At 35.4% G+C, this 18,993-nt stretch overlaps 2 protein-coding genes across 2 annotated transcripts; both read right to left on the reverse strand.

The window, feature by feature from the left end:
* Positions 1-221: 221 nt before the first annotated feature.
* On the reverse strand, positions 222-5,613 carry LOC134843856 (26S proteasome non-ATPase regulatory subunit 9-like). The gene is made up of 3 exons (XM_063860166.1): positions 5,367-5,613; positions 1,175-1,349; positions 222-886 (listed from the first exon to the last, which is right to left on the reverse strand). The coding sequence occupies exons 1-3, from the start codon at positions 5,590-5,592 to the stop codon at positions 520-522; spliced, it is 768 nt and encodes a 255-aa protein (XP_063716236.1). The 5' UTR covers positions 5,593-5,613; the 3' UTR covers positions 222-519.
* A 1,132-nt stretch (positions 5,614-6,745) lies between these two features.
* On the reverse strand, positions 6,746-18,110 carry LOC134843857 (uncharacterized). Its single transcript, XM_063860167.1, has 6 exons — positions 17,689-18,110; positions 15,112-15,305; positions 11,575-11,759; positions 10,657-10,767; positions 8,538-8,683; positions 6,746-7,695 (listed from the first exon to the last, which is right to left on the reverse strand). Exons 1-6 carry the CDS (start codon positions 18,092-18,094, stop codon positions 7,337-7,339), a joined length of 1,401 nt encoding a protein of 466 aa, XP_063716237.1. The 5' UTR covers positions 18,095-18,110; the 3' UTR covers positions 6,746-7,336.
* Positions 18,111-18,993: the final 883 nt, after the last annotated feature.

Consider the following 18,993-nt stretch of genomic DNA (forward strand, 5'->3'; position numbering starts at 1 on the left):
AAGCAATTATGTCAAGCTCTTAAATATCATGCTATTTAAATTGCATTAAAGAAACTAAATCGCATTAAAAATTAACACTCAAACTAAATTTGCATACTTGGTATTGAAGATGGAGAAAGAAAACGATCTTGTAACACAAACATTGCTTGTGTAATTAATATTACAGTTGATTATAATTGCAACAACACAGTTTACTATCTTGATAGATCTGTTCGCACAAAAAATATCCTAAAACAAATTTTACTCAATCAAGGAACCAATATACGCCAAAATTTAATTAAAATTATTTAAGTTCGAAATACAATAAACCATGTAAACTCACTCAACAGCGTAAGTAGTTTTCGTAAGAAAAAGCCAAACTTGTTTTTATGTTCTTCAAAATTAGATCTACAGTATGCACATCGTTATATTGCATTTCAAGTCTATCTTACTAAACACTACAGTTGCTTCAATTTTTCTGACGACCAGTCACTTTGCATTTCCATCTCACGGACTTGGGAGACTTCAATTACTATATTCCTATTTCGGCAACGGTACCATTTTGCAGCCGAGTAAACCCCTCCCCGACCATACATGGGGAGTGAGTGACAACCTCAAAGGCCGTTGGCATTCTTCACGGGTCACTTCAAGTCCTATAACCGAGCCCTGGTGCCCCGACAACATATTTCCGATCACTGCTAGGTTGTCATTGAAGTTATCTTTCGTCACTGATCCGAAACGAAGCACTAGATCTTGGTTTCTCAATCCGCCTTTGTAAGCTGGCGATCCGTCAATAACTTGCTCGACTCTGAGGAAAGGTTCCAAAGTGGGAGGTGGTATGTATGGTTTCGGATCGTTCTCGGCACTGTTCTCGTTTAGTGATCTTTCATCAGGTGATAGTGCCGATCTATAAACACAGCCATGATAGATTGTCTTAACATAATTCAAAAGAGCCTTTTCAGACAACGCATTGAAATGGATAAGCGAAGCAAATGCTCCCCCCTCCCACTCGAATTTTCAAAAACTATTCTCCGAATAAATTAAAAATTGGCGGCATGCGGAATAGTTAGGCTATGACAAACATACTTGGTCTTCATACTTAACCTTGTAAACGGGGGGACTGGAACAGAGCCCAAGTTTAAAAAGATAACAGCTTGACTTAAAAAGATAACAGCTGAATTCACTGAACACGAACCTGTCTCGAGTGAGGGAGTGCAGCTGGTGCAGTTTGTGTTGTATCTGGGACATGATCTGGCTGTGGTCAGTCTGCAGACATGCCACTCTGTGTCTGGATATTCTGGCCAGATGCACGTCTATGTCACTGCGAGGGTAGTCCTCCGAGTCTACCAGTGGTTCGTGCAGTCCAGCACCTTCAAAAAATAATGCTCAAATATCAAACGCTTAACTCGAATAGCACAAAAATACGCAAACACTTAATTTTCGTAGATTAACTTTTTGGTTTTTCTAATATCTCTATTAGTCATAGAAAAGCAGCAAGACTTTGAATGCAAGTATACAGAAAAAAACACTACCTTTGTTGAAAAAATCTCAACTTGCGAAATTAAAAAAAAGATGAATTTCAAAAAGTTTAAAGGGCATCTTTGAAATTCAAGAACAATTTATGATGGCGCTTTTTTGATAACATTAACCTAACTTAGGAAAAAATTGGATCAATAGGTGAAGTTTTTAATCCGCTGGAAATCTAAAAAATAAACACGGATTTGAGCAGTTTATTTGGCGGCAAAATTCGCAAAAACTGAGAGTACGCTGAAAGAGCCTCACTACAGAGATGGTAATTTCAAGTTTTGCGAATTTGTTATATCTAAGTTTTTTGAAAAATTTTGAAAAAAATCCAAAAAAAATGTCATATCTCGAAAACTACAAGGATTTGAGCAGCCATAATCAGAGGCAAGATTCGCAACCCCTGAGAATACCCTCACAATATCCTACAAGAGGATTATGATCTTCAACGTTTTGAAATTTTGTAAAATCTTAAGTTTTTGAAAATTTTCTGAAAAAATCATAAAAAACGTCATATCTCGAAAGTACAAGGATTTGAGAAGTGAGAATTAGAGTCAAGATTTGCAAACCCTGTGAGTACCCTGACAGCACCCAACTACAGGTTGAAAATTTCAAAATTGAGAATTTTTCAAAATTAAATTTTCTAGAAATTTTTGAAAAATCTCGAAAATTGCCTATCTCGTAAACTAAAAGGATTCGGTTGTTCATATATAGAGGCCAGAATCGCAAAACCTGGCAAAACTTTGACAACATCCTACTATTGAGTTGCTAATTTCAAACTTGATGAAATAAACACTGAATTTAAACTGGAAAATCGAAAATAAAACCTTAACCATTGCAATATACGATATAGCTTAAACGTGAAAAAATTCTTTTCTTAAACATGCAAAAATAATCCGTTGAAAAAGCTTAAACATGGCGAGATAGTGAAGCCCGCATTTAAATATATAATAGATAGATAATAGATGACAGACATAATCAAATTATTTTAAAAAGCAGGTATATAGACAGACAGAAAGACTTAATTTGGCCTCGAAAAAAAATACTGAAAAATTAAAGACCTTGCGGAAAACTAATTGAAAAGTTTTCTGAAGCATTGCAATATATGATATCGCTTAAGCATGAAAAAATTCTTTCGCTAAACTCGCATTTAAATATAGTACAGATATAGATAGATATAGATTCCACTTTCGAAACTAGAAATGGTTCTCGAATTTTTGAGCCAATTCCACACTCGTATTTGGAGAGTGCTATTGACGTAAATTTCAGCACATGAATTTCAATTGAGCTCAAAAAAGCATATACACGTAAGTGCATTCATTAATCCATTAATATGTATGAATGCAGATCTGTAGTTTTTAGAGCATTTTTAAACTTTTTCCTGTATAAAAAAAAACAAAAAAAAATCACCAAGACATATGTCTTCACTACGTTCATTACTCATAAAAATTCCCGCAAAACTATTATAAACGTTTCGTTATTTCGAAAGTTATTGGTAAACAAAAATTATCAGCGCGTACAATTTGATCTTAGGGTTCAACTTCAGGAAACCGTATAAAAATTCATACGATGAAACCGTATAACCTTTCATACCGTTTAGAATTATTTAATGGCATCTATCAGTGGTCGACAAGCAATCTGCAGGAACTTCATGCACCAATCATTGAAAAGAAATCACAGAGGCGATGCAGAGCTTCGCATCACTTTCAATGCATTAAAAACACAGTTAGGCAAGCTAGCCAACTGAAAAGGAGAATGTAAAGCCGAAAAAAATGTTTGGCAAGAAACTGTAGAAAAAAAACTAATTCTACCAAATTTTCATACGTTTGTCTCTATTTCTTTCGAAACAGACTATTGCCTGCGTAAAATCAGTTTCGCAAAAAAAAATACCAAGCGGTATCTAGACCGGCAATACTTTCTAGACCCTTGTTGAGTCAAACAAATGTCATAGAAATATTAACGAGCACACATACATCACACACACACACACACACAAAAGCACGCATAAAAACCAACTTTCAGCCTTCAAACGACGCATTGAAAAGCAACTAAGCCGAAATCACACTAGACGTAACCACCAAAGAAGAATAAATTTTAAGCGAAAACGCTTCTATGAAAACGCTTCTATTTTAAGCGAAAATCATAGAAAACGAAAAACAGATATCGCGGATTGATAAATTTAAAACAAACTTAAGACAGGCGAAGTAGAGCTTCACATCACTTGCAATACAACACAAGAAACCCGCTAGGTCAAAAATGTCGAAAAAACTATATCTATCAAATTGAATAGAAATAAATTTCATGGAAAAAATCTTAACAAAACAGTTAGATGTCAAAATAGCATTGAAAGAAGATTTACTTAGCGGCAAGAAAGCAAAAAACGGCTGAGCAGAAACCATTTATGACAAAAAATCATTAAGACTTGCACATTCCCCACAAAATACACACAAGGGAACAAGAACAATTTTCGCTCATCAAGCGACGCATAGTAAAGTCACTAGTCAAAATCCTTTAAGAAAAATGAAATTTTAAAAAGTCAAGTTGGTAAAGCTACAATCAACAGAAAAAAAATCAAACTTCGAATAGAACGGTTGTTAAAAGGCTAGCAAGTTGAAAATATGCTCATTGCAGTATCTCCAACTAAGAGGACCAGGAGATGAATGAGTCCACATAAACCAAGTGAGCAAACTTATTTACGAAAAAAAAAATCTACTACCCGATTGCAACACCATTGCTTATCGAGAGCGTAAAATAACGAAAAAAACTGGTAATTTAAAAACAGACTTGCTCAAATTATGTTCGCGAAGTCGCTGAAAATAAAGCATTAAAATTTGCTGTTGAAGGAAAAAAGTAGCTTTGTAGTGTTACAACACGGAGGCGAAGCCGCGCTTCCTAAACTCTTACGAGAACACGACCAAAAAGCAGCTCTATCAAGTGAACTAAATAAGTAAAACTATGCCTCGAATAAGCAAAAACTCGGCAACGTGTAGGATTCGAATCTACGACCTACTGCAATCAAGAGATTTTGAGTCTCACACATTATCCACTCAGCCACGCAAGCTTAACAACCGACAAACACTAGTCTCGAATAAAGCAGCTACATATGCTAATAACTTGCCAATGCGATTCAGCAAAATGGTACCAAATATAAATAGACTCAATTTTGAATGTATTAATTTGGAATATAACCAACTATAGGCATTCACAATAACTTTGCATGTAACAAATCGCAAAACCTAAAGCCACATTATGCATAAATTATGCATTCAAAAAATTTCTGAAATTGAGTTTTAATTATTGTTATGTTGTTTGAAACACATCACTTTTTTCGGTTCATTTGATGAATTAAAAATGCATCAACTGTGTTAACTTCTTACTATTCGAATTTCATAGCACATACTATGAAAAAGCTGTAAAGGTGCCCCACCATTATTGGGGTGCCGCACCAATATTTGCGACTCAGGTTCGTACAAATAAACTAGCTTCGCAAGTGTAATAAGGTACGCTTATGTACAACACAGCAAACAGACAGTTGGAAAAGATTTAATTTTCAAGTTTCGAAATTCAAAGTTCAAAAAATGCCCATAAAGCTCTTTGAATGTAATGTACATAGCCAATCGAAGATAGGAAAAGAGCAATGAAAGCAAGTAAACATAAAAACCACTGACTTTGTTGAAAAATCTCAATTTTCGAATTTCAAAGAAAGAAATAGATGCCCTTTAACCTCTTTGAACTTTTGGCGGTATTTTGATAACATACTCCCTTGCCCAGAAATTGACATGCGACATCTCTTGCTCAGAGATGATCGACATGATCGACATCTCTTGCTCAGAAATTGGCATGCGATAATTACCCTTCACACTCACCGATCTCATTGTTGAGCATTTCGTTCAGTTCTGCTATCTCTAATTCAATCTTTCTCCTCTCTTCGTCCAAATTCATCAAAGAGCGTCTCAGTTCCTCACTCAACACTTTGGTACGATTATTTCTTGAACTGCTACCAGCCGAGACGTTGTTGCCAACTGTTAGGTCGGAAACTTTCGCGACATCTTCACTTGTGCCGCTATTTTCACTCACTTCCATTTCGGTCATCTTAAAATTATTTTTTTTAAAACTCGTTACAAACAAAAAACTACAATCTATCAATCCAAATGCACACCTCCCGGGCCGTCTGGATTTACACTAACTTACACTCAGTAGAGGATGTAAATGTAGAATCCTTCGCCGCTCAAAGTCTCCAGCTCTTCTACTGTTTTAGCTAATCTATTTTAAGAATATTTTTATTGCCACTTTTTAGAAAGCGATGATTTGTTTGTAAGGTTATTGTTCCGACCATTGACAATGGGGAGGAACTTTGTATTCGGGTGTTTTAGTTTTTTTCTTCTTTTTGCTTTCCACGCAAAATCAAGTACCTCAAAAAATCATCGGACTGGGTTGAGTGATATATCATACTAAAGCCTTTTCAGTCGTGATTCGAACGACATTTTAAAATTTTGAAAAAGTTTTCCCACTTTTAAGAAAAACAGGTTTGAAATTTTTGGTTTTTCGTCAAATTCGAGCGAGTAAAGCAAGCAAGCTCGCTTATTTATGCTTAATTTAGACCGTTTACAATAGCTTATTTAAGCCTAATTTTATTTTCACTCCAGTAAAAATTACTTCTTGTATATTTTAATTGCCATTTTGGGAATCAAAAACTTCCAAAAAAATTTCTTCGAAAAATTTTTTATGATTTTTTTGTTCCTCTAGTCATTTTTCTTCAAAAGCTGTTGTCCCGTTTGCCTAAAAAATTACCACTGTCGGATATGCCTAAATTATAGTTTAACGTCAGATCCTTTTATCGCACCGCGAAGAAAAAACTTTCTTTCTTGTTGTTTTTTAAAGACTATGGTCGGAACATTCTGTGCTATTTGCACAGTAACGTGCCATCCTTATTTTATATGTCCTGGTTATGTCTGGGAGGTCTGCTCAATTCACAGTCCCTGATTATTAATTACCTTGAGTCAAAATAATCAGCAAACTGAAACAATAAAATGCATAACCAGAAACGAAGAAATTCATCATATCTCATGAATATTGCCTTATCAAAAGAGCCTTTGCAAGTTTTTTATCGCTTTTTTTTTAAAATCCCATGATCGCAATTCGGGCCTGCAAAATTGAATTTTTGATTTTTAATATATTTTCCTGATATATCATTTTCGAGAAAAATCATTTACCAAAGTCTTCTTAAGCTACTGAAAAATCCAGCTTTTAACAAATTTAATTATATCACAACATTACAAAAAGTTCATTCATTAATGCTATTTATGTCGACTAATTTAAACAATACAGCAGGATAATCTACTGTAGACATTTCATTGGCATTATTTTGAGATGATATGTGAGAATAACTTGTGCAACAAAACTGATGTAGCCGCAAGCGCGAAAAACTTCAGAAGTAAAGTCACGCCATTTGTTCAAGAAATTGAGACTATAACAAATTTTATGTACACTGCAAAGCAACTAACAATGCAGATAATAAACACATGAAAGAGCATGTTTTTACCAAACCAAAACTGACAAAGCTTCAACAGTGAATCATAATTTATCAAATTGTATTCGTTTCTAGAAATTAAAATTCGTTCGCAGATTTACATTAAAACTTTAAACGGAAAGATTAGAATAGAGAATGAATGGTATCAAAACTATTTCAGCATATGATGAAAGGCCAATGAGGTTACGCTTGTAAAACACGACGAATTTACACAAAAACTAAAAATCTGGTTAAGTATATTAAAAGTTGACTCAAATTCAACGAAAAGTATTGGATCCTTAGCAAAGTTTTTTATGATCGTTCTATTTACAAAAAGCGGTACAGAGATGTAAAAAGGGATAGACTTAAGACAAGTGACTTAAGAGGCTGAATATTCAGCGATGATGCCGCTTGTAGGTCTCTCAGAAAAGACATAGGCCAGTTATCGAATCCGAACCAGATGTCCATAGCCGCGAATGCCTGGCCATCGTTTAGTGCGCCCCACTGCACGGGTTTCATGGCTATGACTTGTTCAATGGTCATGCTCTGGAAAAACTCTACTCGGAGTTTTTTCAGAGTGGAGGGCGGTATGATGGGAATGACATGGGGGGCGATGGCTGCAACTCTGTTTCCATGACTGCTCTTCGACGGGGTCAACGAATCAAACTCGGACACCGACAGGGCAGCTGAAGTTAAAAATACATGTCACTACAAGACGTACAGTTCGCTAGCTAGCTGAAAGAAGAAATATTCATCTTTGCCCTTAAAGCTCTTTGAATTTCTAGAACAATTTATGATTGACACTTTTTAAAATAAAATTAACCCAATATGAGAAAACTGGATCATGAGAAAACAAAAAATCAAAAGTCAAACCGCGAAAAAGTAAATTGACCTTTCCTGAAAAAAAAACAAATAAGACCTTTCCTGGAAAAAAATCAACCAAAAAAATCATCACGACCTATGTAAGAGTCAGAACTAAGTTCATCGACTCTTTAAAATCTGATATTTGTAAATTCACTGCTTACTAAATTTAGCACCAGTCGTAACAAAATAATCACGACCTATATAAGAGGTTTTCAATGCTTTTTAAAACAAAAATATTTAAAAAATGAACAGTGAAACTCCTTTACTGTTGGAGCTTGCTCAAATAAAACACAGCCGAAAAATATTACATTGGATAAATAGGCTGACGGAATAAAGCCGACAGCTCCTCCATCGCCTTCCATGTTAAACTTCGGCAGTATAACATTTTTCGACATTGTTCGATTGTAACGACCCAAGAAGCCCAAAAAATCTACGTAACTCTACTGAGAATCACGGATTTTTACAACCATTTGAGTCTACATATCACATTTGGTCCATGTGACATCCACATATCGATACATACCACATTTACATCCACATATCGAATTTGGTACTTTAAACGCCAAGAAGGCCTTATTTTTACTGGTCTGAATACTAAATTTCTAAAATGGTTCTCAGTTACAACACTTTTGCTACTTGAAAGGGTAATTCCGGCAACTCTTACCCAGAGGGGATCCTATGGCCAGGATCTCTGCGTCAGTCCATCCACTCACAGGTCCAAAAGATGCCGTGGACTTGGCTTTGGGTAAGATCATTTTGAGCTGCTTGTAGTTACACGTCGACAGCTCCGCGAAGAAGAATGCTAACAAACTAAAACAGCAGACATACATGAGCAAACAGACAGTGGGAAAAGAGTCAATGAATGCAACAGAAAAAAAATAGCTGAACAAAGAAAAACGAATTTCAAAACGAAGTACAAAATATATGGCCTCAAAGCTCATGGTTTAAAGTACAATTTATGATTGACACATTTTTTGTTACATTATCTCAATTTGAAAAAATGGATCAATCGTGAGGCGATAATTCGTAAGAGTCCAATTTTTGTAATAAGCGAAAATTCGTAATAAGCGACAATTCGTAACAAGCGACAATTAAATTAAACGGGGAACACTGATTCCCACGCATATATTTTTCACCTATGCCGGATGTAAACGCTGTGGAGCAAGCGTATTCTACTTGTCAATGCCTTGTTATGAATTTTCGCTTGTTACGAATTGTCGCCTGTTACGAATTGTCGCCTGTTACCTAAAGTTTCATTCAGATGGTGAAAATAAAATCCATTCTTGAAACTATAAGTCGATCGGGTTTTTGCGACGTTTACACTTTTGCTGTTCAACAGTGGGTTTGCCTTCTTTTCTCAAAAGAAATGAACTTAAAAAGAAATCAATAGTCAAACCGCGAAAAAAAAACAAATTTGAGCCTGAACAAACTTTAGTATTTTTTGCTGAAAAAAAGCAAAGAAAAACATCACGACCAATATAAGCGTCTTCGCTACGCTCATTGACTCTCAAACAAAACAAAAGAAAGATCAAATACAGAGGCAAAGCTGCGCTTCACAAACACTAGCGAGAACACGACCAAAATCAGCTCTATGAAGCGCGATAAGAAAAAGTAGAAATAAGCCTCGACTTAGTTTAAATTCAGCTAGTTCTCGGATTCAATCTGCGACCTACGGCAACCTAGAAAACATGATTCTAACGCACTATCCACTCAGCCACAGATGCTTAATTAACAAAAAAAACTAGGCTCAAATAAAGCAGGAACAGATGCTATCAAATTTTCATGCTACAGATCGTGATTATAGCAAAAGTACTCCCAAATAATGAACACTTTTATTTGCGAGTTGAATTAGAAAACTAATACACTATCGCTCGCAAACTCGATGGTGTAAATATGGCAGTCAGAACGAACTCTAGGCCTACAACAGTTTTTCTTTAGAGGGGGCATAAGGAGAAAGAGCCTTCCTTAACATAATTGTTAAAAATCGCTACACGTTTGTACAAACAAACATAGCCAACTGACAGTTGGAAAAGAATAATGAACGCAGGATAACTGAGAAAAATGACTTTTGAATTTCGAAAAAAAATAAATGGCCTTGAAGCTCTTTGAATTTGTAGAATAGTTGATAACGGACACCTTTAAGTTAAAATTAACCCAATTTGAGAAAACTGGATCAAACAGGTAAAACTTTTATTTCGCTGGGAAATCTGATAATTAATTTACATTTTCGAAATTAGAAGTCGATCATACTTTTCGTGACTTTTACAATTTTGCTGTTCGATAGTGGAGTTTGCCCTCCTTTTAACGGTAGAATGCTTAGAAAAAGTTCAAAAGAATTCACAAGTCAAACAGCGAAAAATCAAAATTGAGCGTGAACAAATTTTTAAAACTTCCTTAAAAAAAACTCAGCAAGACCGATATAAGAGTACTCACTAAATTCATTACTCTTAATCAAATCCAACAGACAGCTGGAAAAGAGTCAATGGTCGCAAACAGAAAAAAATATGGGTTAAATTTTTAAAAATTTCGGATTTCAAAGAAAAAAATGGATGGCCTTAATGCTCTTTGAATTTCTAGAACAATTAATGATTGACACTTTTTTGATAAAGTTGACTCAATTTGAGAAAACTGGATCAACAAGTAAAATTTAACAGCGAAAAAGTAATTTTGAGCCTGAACAAATTTCGAAGACTTTTCCTAAAAAAATCATCGCGACCTACATAAGAATCTAAACTACTACGTTCATCAACTCTTTAAAAAAATTGTACAGCCACATGACTTACTAGTAGGTTTCTGTGTAGAATCTCGCCAAATCCACAGGACGCATACCACAGACGAACTCTCCCAATGACTTGATATCCCATGTCTCCATGCCAGCGGGGAAGAGCTTATAACTAAAAGTACAAAAATTTATTTTCCAGATAAATACAAGAAAGCTTGATTGCATATCTTCAGCGCTACAAACAATAAACCGCAATAAATAAATTTAATTCAAAACACAATCCCTTTGAAACTTGACTCATCACCGCCCAAAAATATTCTCAAATGCTAATTTTCTGTCAAAATTAGAAAATTTAGCAAAAATGCTCTTTTTTGGTAAAGCTCAGAGCCAAAATAAAAGCAATGAAGGAAGCTCATAGTGACACCAGGAGCAGAGTCTGTTCCGATCACAGCTTAAATTGCACTAAAGATGAAAATCGAAGAAATTAATACCTATATTGAACTTCTTTCCAATAAGTTTCTTTGTGAATTAATCTGCAGCCAATACAACACGCAGACACAATATTATATCTCTCCAAAGCAAATGATTTCATTATTAATGTTTTATCACTTGGAACTGCTCATCGTACAAAATGAAGAATCTTCGCTAAATTATCCGCTCTTCACTAAAAGTGTTTAATTTTTGTTTCGGAATCCAAATCATGGTTTAAAAACATACAATATCGAAGCACACAACTAGCATGCGCAATTGGAATAATTTCTCTTTGATTTCTTTAATGCCACATTTTCTTTCATGTGCCATTGACAAGTAGTGAACGCTTGTAACACATGCGCGTTGAATATAGTCACCGCATGCTAATAGATCGGTTCCCTAGTCAAACATTCGGACGGACACACGTTTTTTTTGGATACCGTTAAACGTATGCTAAAACTGGGTAAAACGTATGATAGAAGCTTATGAGTGAAAAGTGTGAGCTCGCCTTTTTCGGATCATCAAGTAGAGTGTGACTCTCTGCCACTTGGCCCAATTCCACTCCCCCACAAAGTACATCACCTGGGGGTCAGCTATCTTCAAAGCCCGCAGCTCCCACTCACGCATGGTCAGTGCAATGGATCCCATCTGGATCAGGTATTCTGCGGGGATGTTTCCAAAACCACCCACCAACTAAGCAAACAACAAAACCTGGATAAAAAACTGAACAGGACAAAAGAAATTTTACACTAGATGGGTTGTATCTCAAAACACATTTATATATTCACTGAAAGTCAGACGAATCACCATCAAAATTCAAATGAAAAACTAAGTAAGCAGTATAAATAGGAAACATTAAAAGTTTGTGAGCTTGTGCTTCGAAGTGGATTTCTTGACATCAGTTCGATTAATTGAATACTTTGATCACGCCTTTCATTGATGTTCTAGCAGAGTTTAGAGGGTATCCAAATGTGTCTCAAATCTGTTAGGTTCCAATTGAGTCTGATAATACTGAGAATTTGTTTGGGATTGAGATGGGGGCTCATTCATTTCTGCAGTTCTGCAATAGGAAGAACGTGCTTTGTAATTTTTCGATAGGATCTCATAAGCACTTTGGATAAGCGGATGCCGCAAGAGAATTATTCCGTGTTTAACCCAACGCTTGGATAAGAGCCTAACCTAAAACTTAGGCTTCAGTAGCTCCATATCTCAAATCTGTCCCACTTACCTGGGTTTTTTTTCACCGTATATCATGTATACTAGAAGATTCAGGCCCTTTTTTGGCCAAAGACGGTCTCAAAATAGGTCGAGCTATCTATGGACTGCGACAGATAACAAAACAGTCCTCAGTTTTTTGTTTCAGAGAAAATTAGCTCGAAATTCTACTTCTGGTCTGTCTTTTTTTCGAAGGAGTTTTATTTTTCAGTAAAACATGATATTGGTAGTTTCGCTAGTCAGCGGTATATTAAACGACCCGTTCATGTTTGCAGATCGTGTCCAAAAATGACTAGTATTGAGACATTGATTCCTGTAAACTCGTAAATTCATCTTAAAACACAGAGGCGAAGCAGAGCTTCGCACCGCTTGCGATAAAAAAAACATACAAGGAATGAAACGATAAACTTTGGTAAAATTAAAATAAAAATGAAACGAAAACCTTAGGAAAAGAGTCAATGAACGAAAGTAAAGAAAAAATATTGACTTTTTTGAAGTCTCAAATTTCGAATTTCAAAGAAACAAATAGATAGTCTTGAACATCTTCGATTTTGTAAGAACAATTTATGATTTACACTTTTTTGATAAATTAACTTAATTTAAGAAAACAGGATGAACGAGTAAATTGTTTATTTTGTTGAGAAATTCGATAATTAAATTCCATTTTCGAACGTTTTTCCTAGCCTATACACTTTTGCTGTTCCATAGTGGAGTTTGCCTTCCTTTTAAGGAAGGACATGAACTGAATCTAAAAAGAGATCATAAATGAAACCGCCAAAATTTAAGCATGAACAATATTTGAGACTTTTCATAAAAATAATTTAAAACATTACCTATTATCAGTACCTGTATAAGAGTCTGAACTACTTTCATCAAATCACAACCATCACGGCCTATATAAAAGACTGGGTTACGTTTATCGACTCTTAAAAAGAAAAAAACTAGATTCACCTGCTCCATGTTTGTCATGAATGAAGTTCCTTCTGCAAAATTTAATGTTAAAGCAGAAACCCACTGAGCCGGGAAAAAATCCTCAACATAGAACGAAGCTGCGCTTCGCACCACTTTCAATACAGCATCACAAAACCTACAAGTCGGAAAAAACCCGAAATTAAATCTATAAAAAAACTAGATCTATCAAAATGAGTCAGGCTAGTTTTGAAACAAAAACATGCCAGGATAAAATAATGTAATATTCGAATCGGAAGAAAAATTACCCAGCGAAAATAACGCTGAAAAAACCTTAGCAGAAACAAATCTACAAGAATAAAGACTTAATACAGTGGGAAAGCATCGCTTCGCAAACACTAGCGAGAACACAAGAAGCAGCTCTAAGACAATAAGAAAAGTAGAAAGAAGCCTCGAATTACAAAAAAATTCGGCATCATCTTACTAAAAATTCGGCATCAGGACCTATTATCTCCTGCGATCTAGAAATTATGTCTCACGCACTAACCACTCAGCCACGTGCGCCTAATTAATACTAAACACTAGCCACAGATAAAACAGAACAGATGCTATGTAATTTCCAATGCTACATCGAAATTTCCATATAAGTGAACACTTTTATTTGCGAGTTAGGTTCGGAAAAAAGCAGTTTCGTACTAATAAACTAGCTGCTCGTTAGAGCAAAAAATTGTAACAAATCCCCCTCCCCCTCAAAACATACACACGCTATAAAAAAATTTTACGCTCATCAAAAGACGCAATATGAGGCCATTAGATTGAGCCCAAAAACCCAAAATGTATCAAGCCGAGAAAAAAAGACCAAAAAATGTTGCTACCAAAAACTTGAGCTATTATTTCTATAACGATTGTAGCAATTTGTGCAACCCAGTGGGCCTTCAAAATATGATAACCTTCACACGACCTTCAACTTAGGTCACTAAGCCGAGGAAAGATTAAGCCAAAATCATTTGGACAGAATAGACTTTAAGCGACAAAAAAAAACTGACGAAGTCAAGAAATTACAAACAGCAGAAGTAAATCAAAACGTAGCCAATCGAAGATTGGAAAAGAGTAATGAACGCAAGTAAACATTAAAAAAACACTAATTTCTTGAAAAAATCTCAACTTTCGAATTTCAAAGAAAAAAATAGATGCCTTTTAAGCTCTTTGAACAAAATATTCCCAGTTTGCAAAAACAAAACAGGTACTGTCAGTTTCGAACCCAGGAGCATTGCCGTCCCAGGCATATGCGTTACCTCAAGGCCATTTGAGCCGGAGACTCAAAAATTTTTCAATTCAAAATGACCTGAACCTAAATTTTTACCATTGCTAATTTTGACTATTCTGCAAACTAAGTGATTTACGGGAAAAAAATCTAGTTCCCGATTGCAATACCCTTGCTGATCCCAGGGGTTAAAAAACTTGAAACCGACAAAATTTCAAGTCCCCTCCCTCAAAACACAGTCTAAAAAATTAATGGCTCAAACGAGGCAATTTGACGGTACAAACCCGATATAATATAAGCCGAAACCTTTGAAGCCGATTAGGTTGAAAGAAAAAAAAGATCGAATAACCGATATACTTAAACCGGTGTTGGTAATTATACACCCAACAAAAAATTTGTATAGAAAGGGCATTTAAAACGCAGGTATTCCCAAAAAAAGTCGTCTGTTCGTTGACGAAAAAAACTGACCAACAGAATTTGAGATGACTTAAATTTAAGTCATCTTGTGAACCCGGTTGTTGATACCCATTAAATTAGCTAAATTATTGAAACTGAAAACAGTTTGTATCTGTATACTTAAGTTCTGTTTACTAATAAAATTAATTCAGTGCGAGACACTTCTCACAGTTGTACAAATTCGGGTAAGAACTAATTTACCATTGCGATCTTGTCCTTTAGAATGGTTCGTTGCTGGAATGTCATGTTGGGATTATTTCCGAAATAGAAGATACACCTGGACAACTCCTCTGGCTGCATCCACTCCAAATCCATCAGACTCCACACTCGGTTGCCAGTATTCAGTACATGCACCTCCGGGCACGTAATCCTCTGCTGCAGATAGTCAAAGTACTCTAAAATTGACAGTAGTGCATAGGTCCACCTTTCGTACTCCACAGTAACAAGTATCATTCTCTACCAAGGAACCAAAACGCACAGACTGTTGGAAAAGTTTGAATGAAACGAACCCAAAAATCGAATATAAATAACTGAGTCTCAAACAAAAAATAGCGTCTTAAAGGTCTTTTTCTGAAGAACCCGACAACTTAAATCCACTTTTGAAACTTAAAGTAGATCACGCTTTTTGCGCGAATTTTTGTCAATAGAGAGCGTAAATTGCCTTCCATTTCAGCAGACAAAAAATCAGAAAGGACCCGCTCAACAAAATTTGAGAGCTTTATAAACTTTTCTGTAAACAAAACACTAAAAAATCACATGACCTACGAAAACATAAATTACACTTCGTTCATTAACACTTTGCGTTAACACTTCGTTCATTTACTTATTATTAGAGAACAAATCACCCAGTTTGATGAATCATTATCCACAAACGACTTGTGTACAAATACGGCGGCAATTAAAGATTGATAAGTCTTTTTCGTAACAAAAAACACCATAGCTCCTAACAGCTTATTATTAAAGCCACAATTACTTAGATGACAAAAATATGCTTTTAGTTGCTCAATATTTAAATGTTATCAATGTTATACATTTAAACTTTCTTGCGCACAATTGCATATAAACCTATATTTAAAAAAAAAGCAGCCAACAAACAGTTGGGAAGAGTCAATGAAAGCAAGGAAAAAGAAAAACTCCTGACTTGGTTTTTCAATATATTTCAAATTTGGAAGAAAAAATTAGATGGCCTAAAAGGATTTCGGGCTTTTTTCCACCCCCACCCCCGCCGTATTTCAAAATATCTCGCATGTTATTATGGCTGATGTGTGATGTTACTATGTAAGGTATGAAGAACAAATGGGTGCACAATAGTTCTTTTGATCACTATGCAAAATTTCATTACACAATGACAACGTGAAGTTAGTGCTTTAAAACTGAAATTCAAATCTGTGGGAAAGCGGAAAAGAGTCGTTCTTTGAATTTCTTGAACAATTAATGATTGACGCTTTTTTGATAAGATTAACCCAATTTGAGAAAACTTGTGTTCAGTCAAGTTTTCATTCCACTGGAAAGTCTAAAAACTAAATTCCACTTTCGAAACTAGAAAATGATCATGTTTTTTCGCGATATTCCAGCTTTCGTAGTTGGAGAGCAAAATTTGCCAAACATTTGCCAAACGAACTTGAATTGAACTAACAAAAGCACATATACCTAAGGGCATTCATAAATGCATCATATGTATGAATGCACTGCTGCAGTTATTACTTCTGCACTTCGCAAACACTAGCGAGAACACGGCAAAAAGCAGCTATATAAGCAGCCAACAAACAGTTGGGAAGAGTCAATGAAAGCAAGGAAAAAGAAAAACTCCTGACTTGGTTTTTCAATATATTTCAAATTTGGAAGAAAAAATTAGATGGCCTAAAAGGATTTCGGGCTTTTTTCCACCCCACCCCCGCCGTATTTCAAAATATCTCGCATGTTATTATGGCTGATGTGTGATGTTACTATGTAAGGTATGAAGAACAAATGGGTGCACAATAGTTCTTTTGATCACTATGCAAAATTTCATTACACAATGACAACGTGAAGTTAGTGCTTTAAAACTGAAATTCAAATCTGTGGGAAAGCGGAAAAGAGTCGTTCTTTGAATTTCTTGAACAATTAATGATTGACGCTTTTTTGATAAGATTAACCCAATTTGAGAAAACTTGTGTTCAGTCAAGTTTTCATTCCACTGGAAAGTCTAAAAACTAAATTCCACTTTCGAAACTAGAAAATGATCATGTTTTTTCGCGATATTCCAGCTTTCGTAGTTGGAGAGCAAAATTTGCCAAACATTTGCCAAATGAACTTGAATTGAACTAACAAAAGCACATATACCTAAGGGCATTCATAAATGCATCATATGTATGAATGCACTGCTGCAGTTATTACTTCTGCACTTCGCAAACACTAGCGAGAACACGGCAAAAAGCAGCTATATAAAGTGCAATAAGCAAACAAAAGCCTCGGATTAGTAAAAACTCAGCTAATTCTCGCGTTTGAACTCTCAACCTACAGATTATGAGTCTCACACACTATCCACTCGGCAACGGACGCTTAATTTATCACAAAAACTAGCCACATATAAAGCCGAGAACAGATGCTATGCAATTTTCATCCCTACAGTGAGATTTTCATAAAATGGAACACTTAAGGAACACTTTTACTTGCGAGTTAGCTTAGAAAAAAAGAAGGTTCATACTAATACACTAAAGCTTGCAAGCTAGCAAGTGTAATAAGTGTAAACTAAGTTCATCAAGTTTTAATCACCAAGCAATTCAAAAACACAAATACCTCTACGTTGTCGAGAAACTGTTTCCTCACTCTCGCCTCCATACTCAGTGTCAGCTCCATATTCATTTCCACCTCCGAAGTCATAGGCATCGTTGTTGTTATTGGTGTTGTCATTATTGTTGGTATTCATATAGTTATCATTATTGTTGTTGTCATTAACATCATAGGTGAAGTCATCTCCTCCCATAGTGTCATAATTACTGTTCATAATTTCAGCCTCGTAGGCAGCTGGATCAGGCGGGTGGTAGACTGGTCGCAGTTGGAAACTGTTTGGGTTCAGATTCAGTCGCTCGTCGTATACGACAACATTTCGCAAGAACATGTTGCGCTCATATTCTCGGAAGAAGTCCAGAGCCACGCGAGACATTCGCACATAGCAGTCGGCAATATTCTGCTGTTGTTGCATAGATATTCCGCGGTACCTAAAGGTGCTCGTTAATATAAAATGAACTGGTACGATAAAATAAACTAGCGTATAACTCACCTCCGGTGCTTCGAATTTTTAACAACTCATAAAACCGCATATATTGGAAATAAGATAAGCATTCAAAATGAACATAAAAAAATGTTCGAAATGACATAAAAAACGTCACATCTCGGAAACTAAAAGCAATTGAGCAGTCACATTTGAACGCAAGATTTGCAACTCTTGATAGTAACCTCACAGTACCCAACTACAGAGTTGGGAATTTCAAAATTTGAGAAACTTCAAATTTAAGTTTTCTAAAATTTTTGTTTTTAAAAAACCAGAAAAACGACATCACAAAAACACGAAAATTTGAGCAACCAAAGTTGGAGGCAAGTTTTTCAAGCCCTGAGTTCACTGACAGCCCCCAAGTAAAGTGTTAAGAATTTCAAAATTTGAAAAAAAAATTAAATTCAAGTTTTCTAAAACGTTTTTTGAATAAAATCACAAAAAACATCATATTTCATTAACTAGCAAGATTTTTTGAGCAGTCATATTTGGAGGCAAAACTCGCAACTCCTAATATTACTCTGTCATAGCCCCACTATAAAGATGTGAATTTCAGATTTCCTGAATTTTTTCATATCTAAGTACTTTGAAAAACTTTAAAAAAAACAGAAAAAAACGGCAGATCTCGGAAACTACGAGCATTTCAGCAGTCGCATTTGGACGCAAGATTTGCAACTTGGAACTCGCGAGAGCACAGAAGCAGTTTTTCCAACTACAAGATTGGAAATTTCAAATCTATTGAATTGTTAAAATTTAAGTTTTCTTAAAAATTAAAAATAAATCATAAAACACATCATATCTCGAAAACTACAAGGATTTGAGCAGTCATA

The sequence above is a fragment of the Symsagittifera roscoffensis genome, chromosome 4 (genome assembly GCF_963678635.1).
Source record: "Symsagittifera roscoffensis chromosome 4, txSymRosc1.1, whole genome shotgun sequence".
NCBI lineage: Eukaryota > Metazoa > Xenacoelomorpha > Acoela > Convolutidae > Symsagittifera > Symsagittifera roscoffensis.

Bases quoted from the DNA above. Each gene is read 5' to 3' on its own strand.
- LOC134843856 (XM_063860166.1), bottom strand. From the start codon at position 5,592: ATGACCGAAATGGAAGTGAGTGAAAATAGCGGCACAAGTGAAGATGTC. The intron at 1,350-5,366 runs GTGAGTGTGAAG...TATTTTTTGAAG, and splicing joins AATGCTCAACAATGAGATCG to GTGCTGGACTGCACGAACCA. The intron at 887-1,174 runs GTTCGTGTTCAG...CTGTGTTTATAG, and splicing joins CACTCCCTCACTCGAGACAG to ATCGGCACTATCACCTGATG.
- LOC134843857 (XM_063860167.1), bottom strand. From the start codon at position 18,094: ATGCAACAACAGCAGAATATTGCCGACTGCTATGTGCGAATGTCTCGC. The intron at 15,306-17,688 runs GTATTTGTGTTT...TGTCAATTTTAG, and splicing joins AGTTTCTCGACAACGTAGAG to AGTACTTTGACTATCTGCAG. The intron at 8,684-10,656 runs GTAAGTCATGTG...CTGCTGTTTTAG, and splicing joins TTCTACACAGAAACCTACTA to TTTGTTAGCATTCTTCTTCG.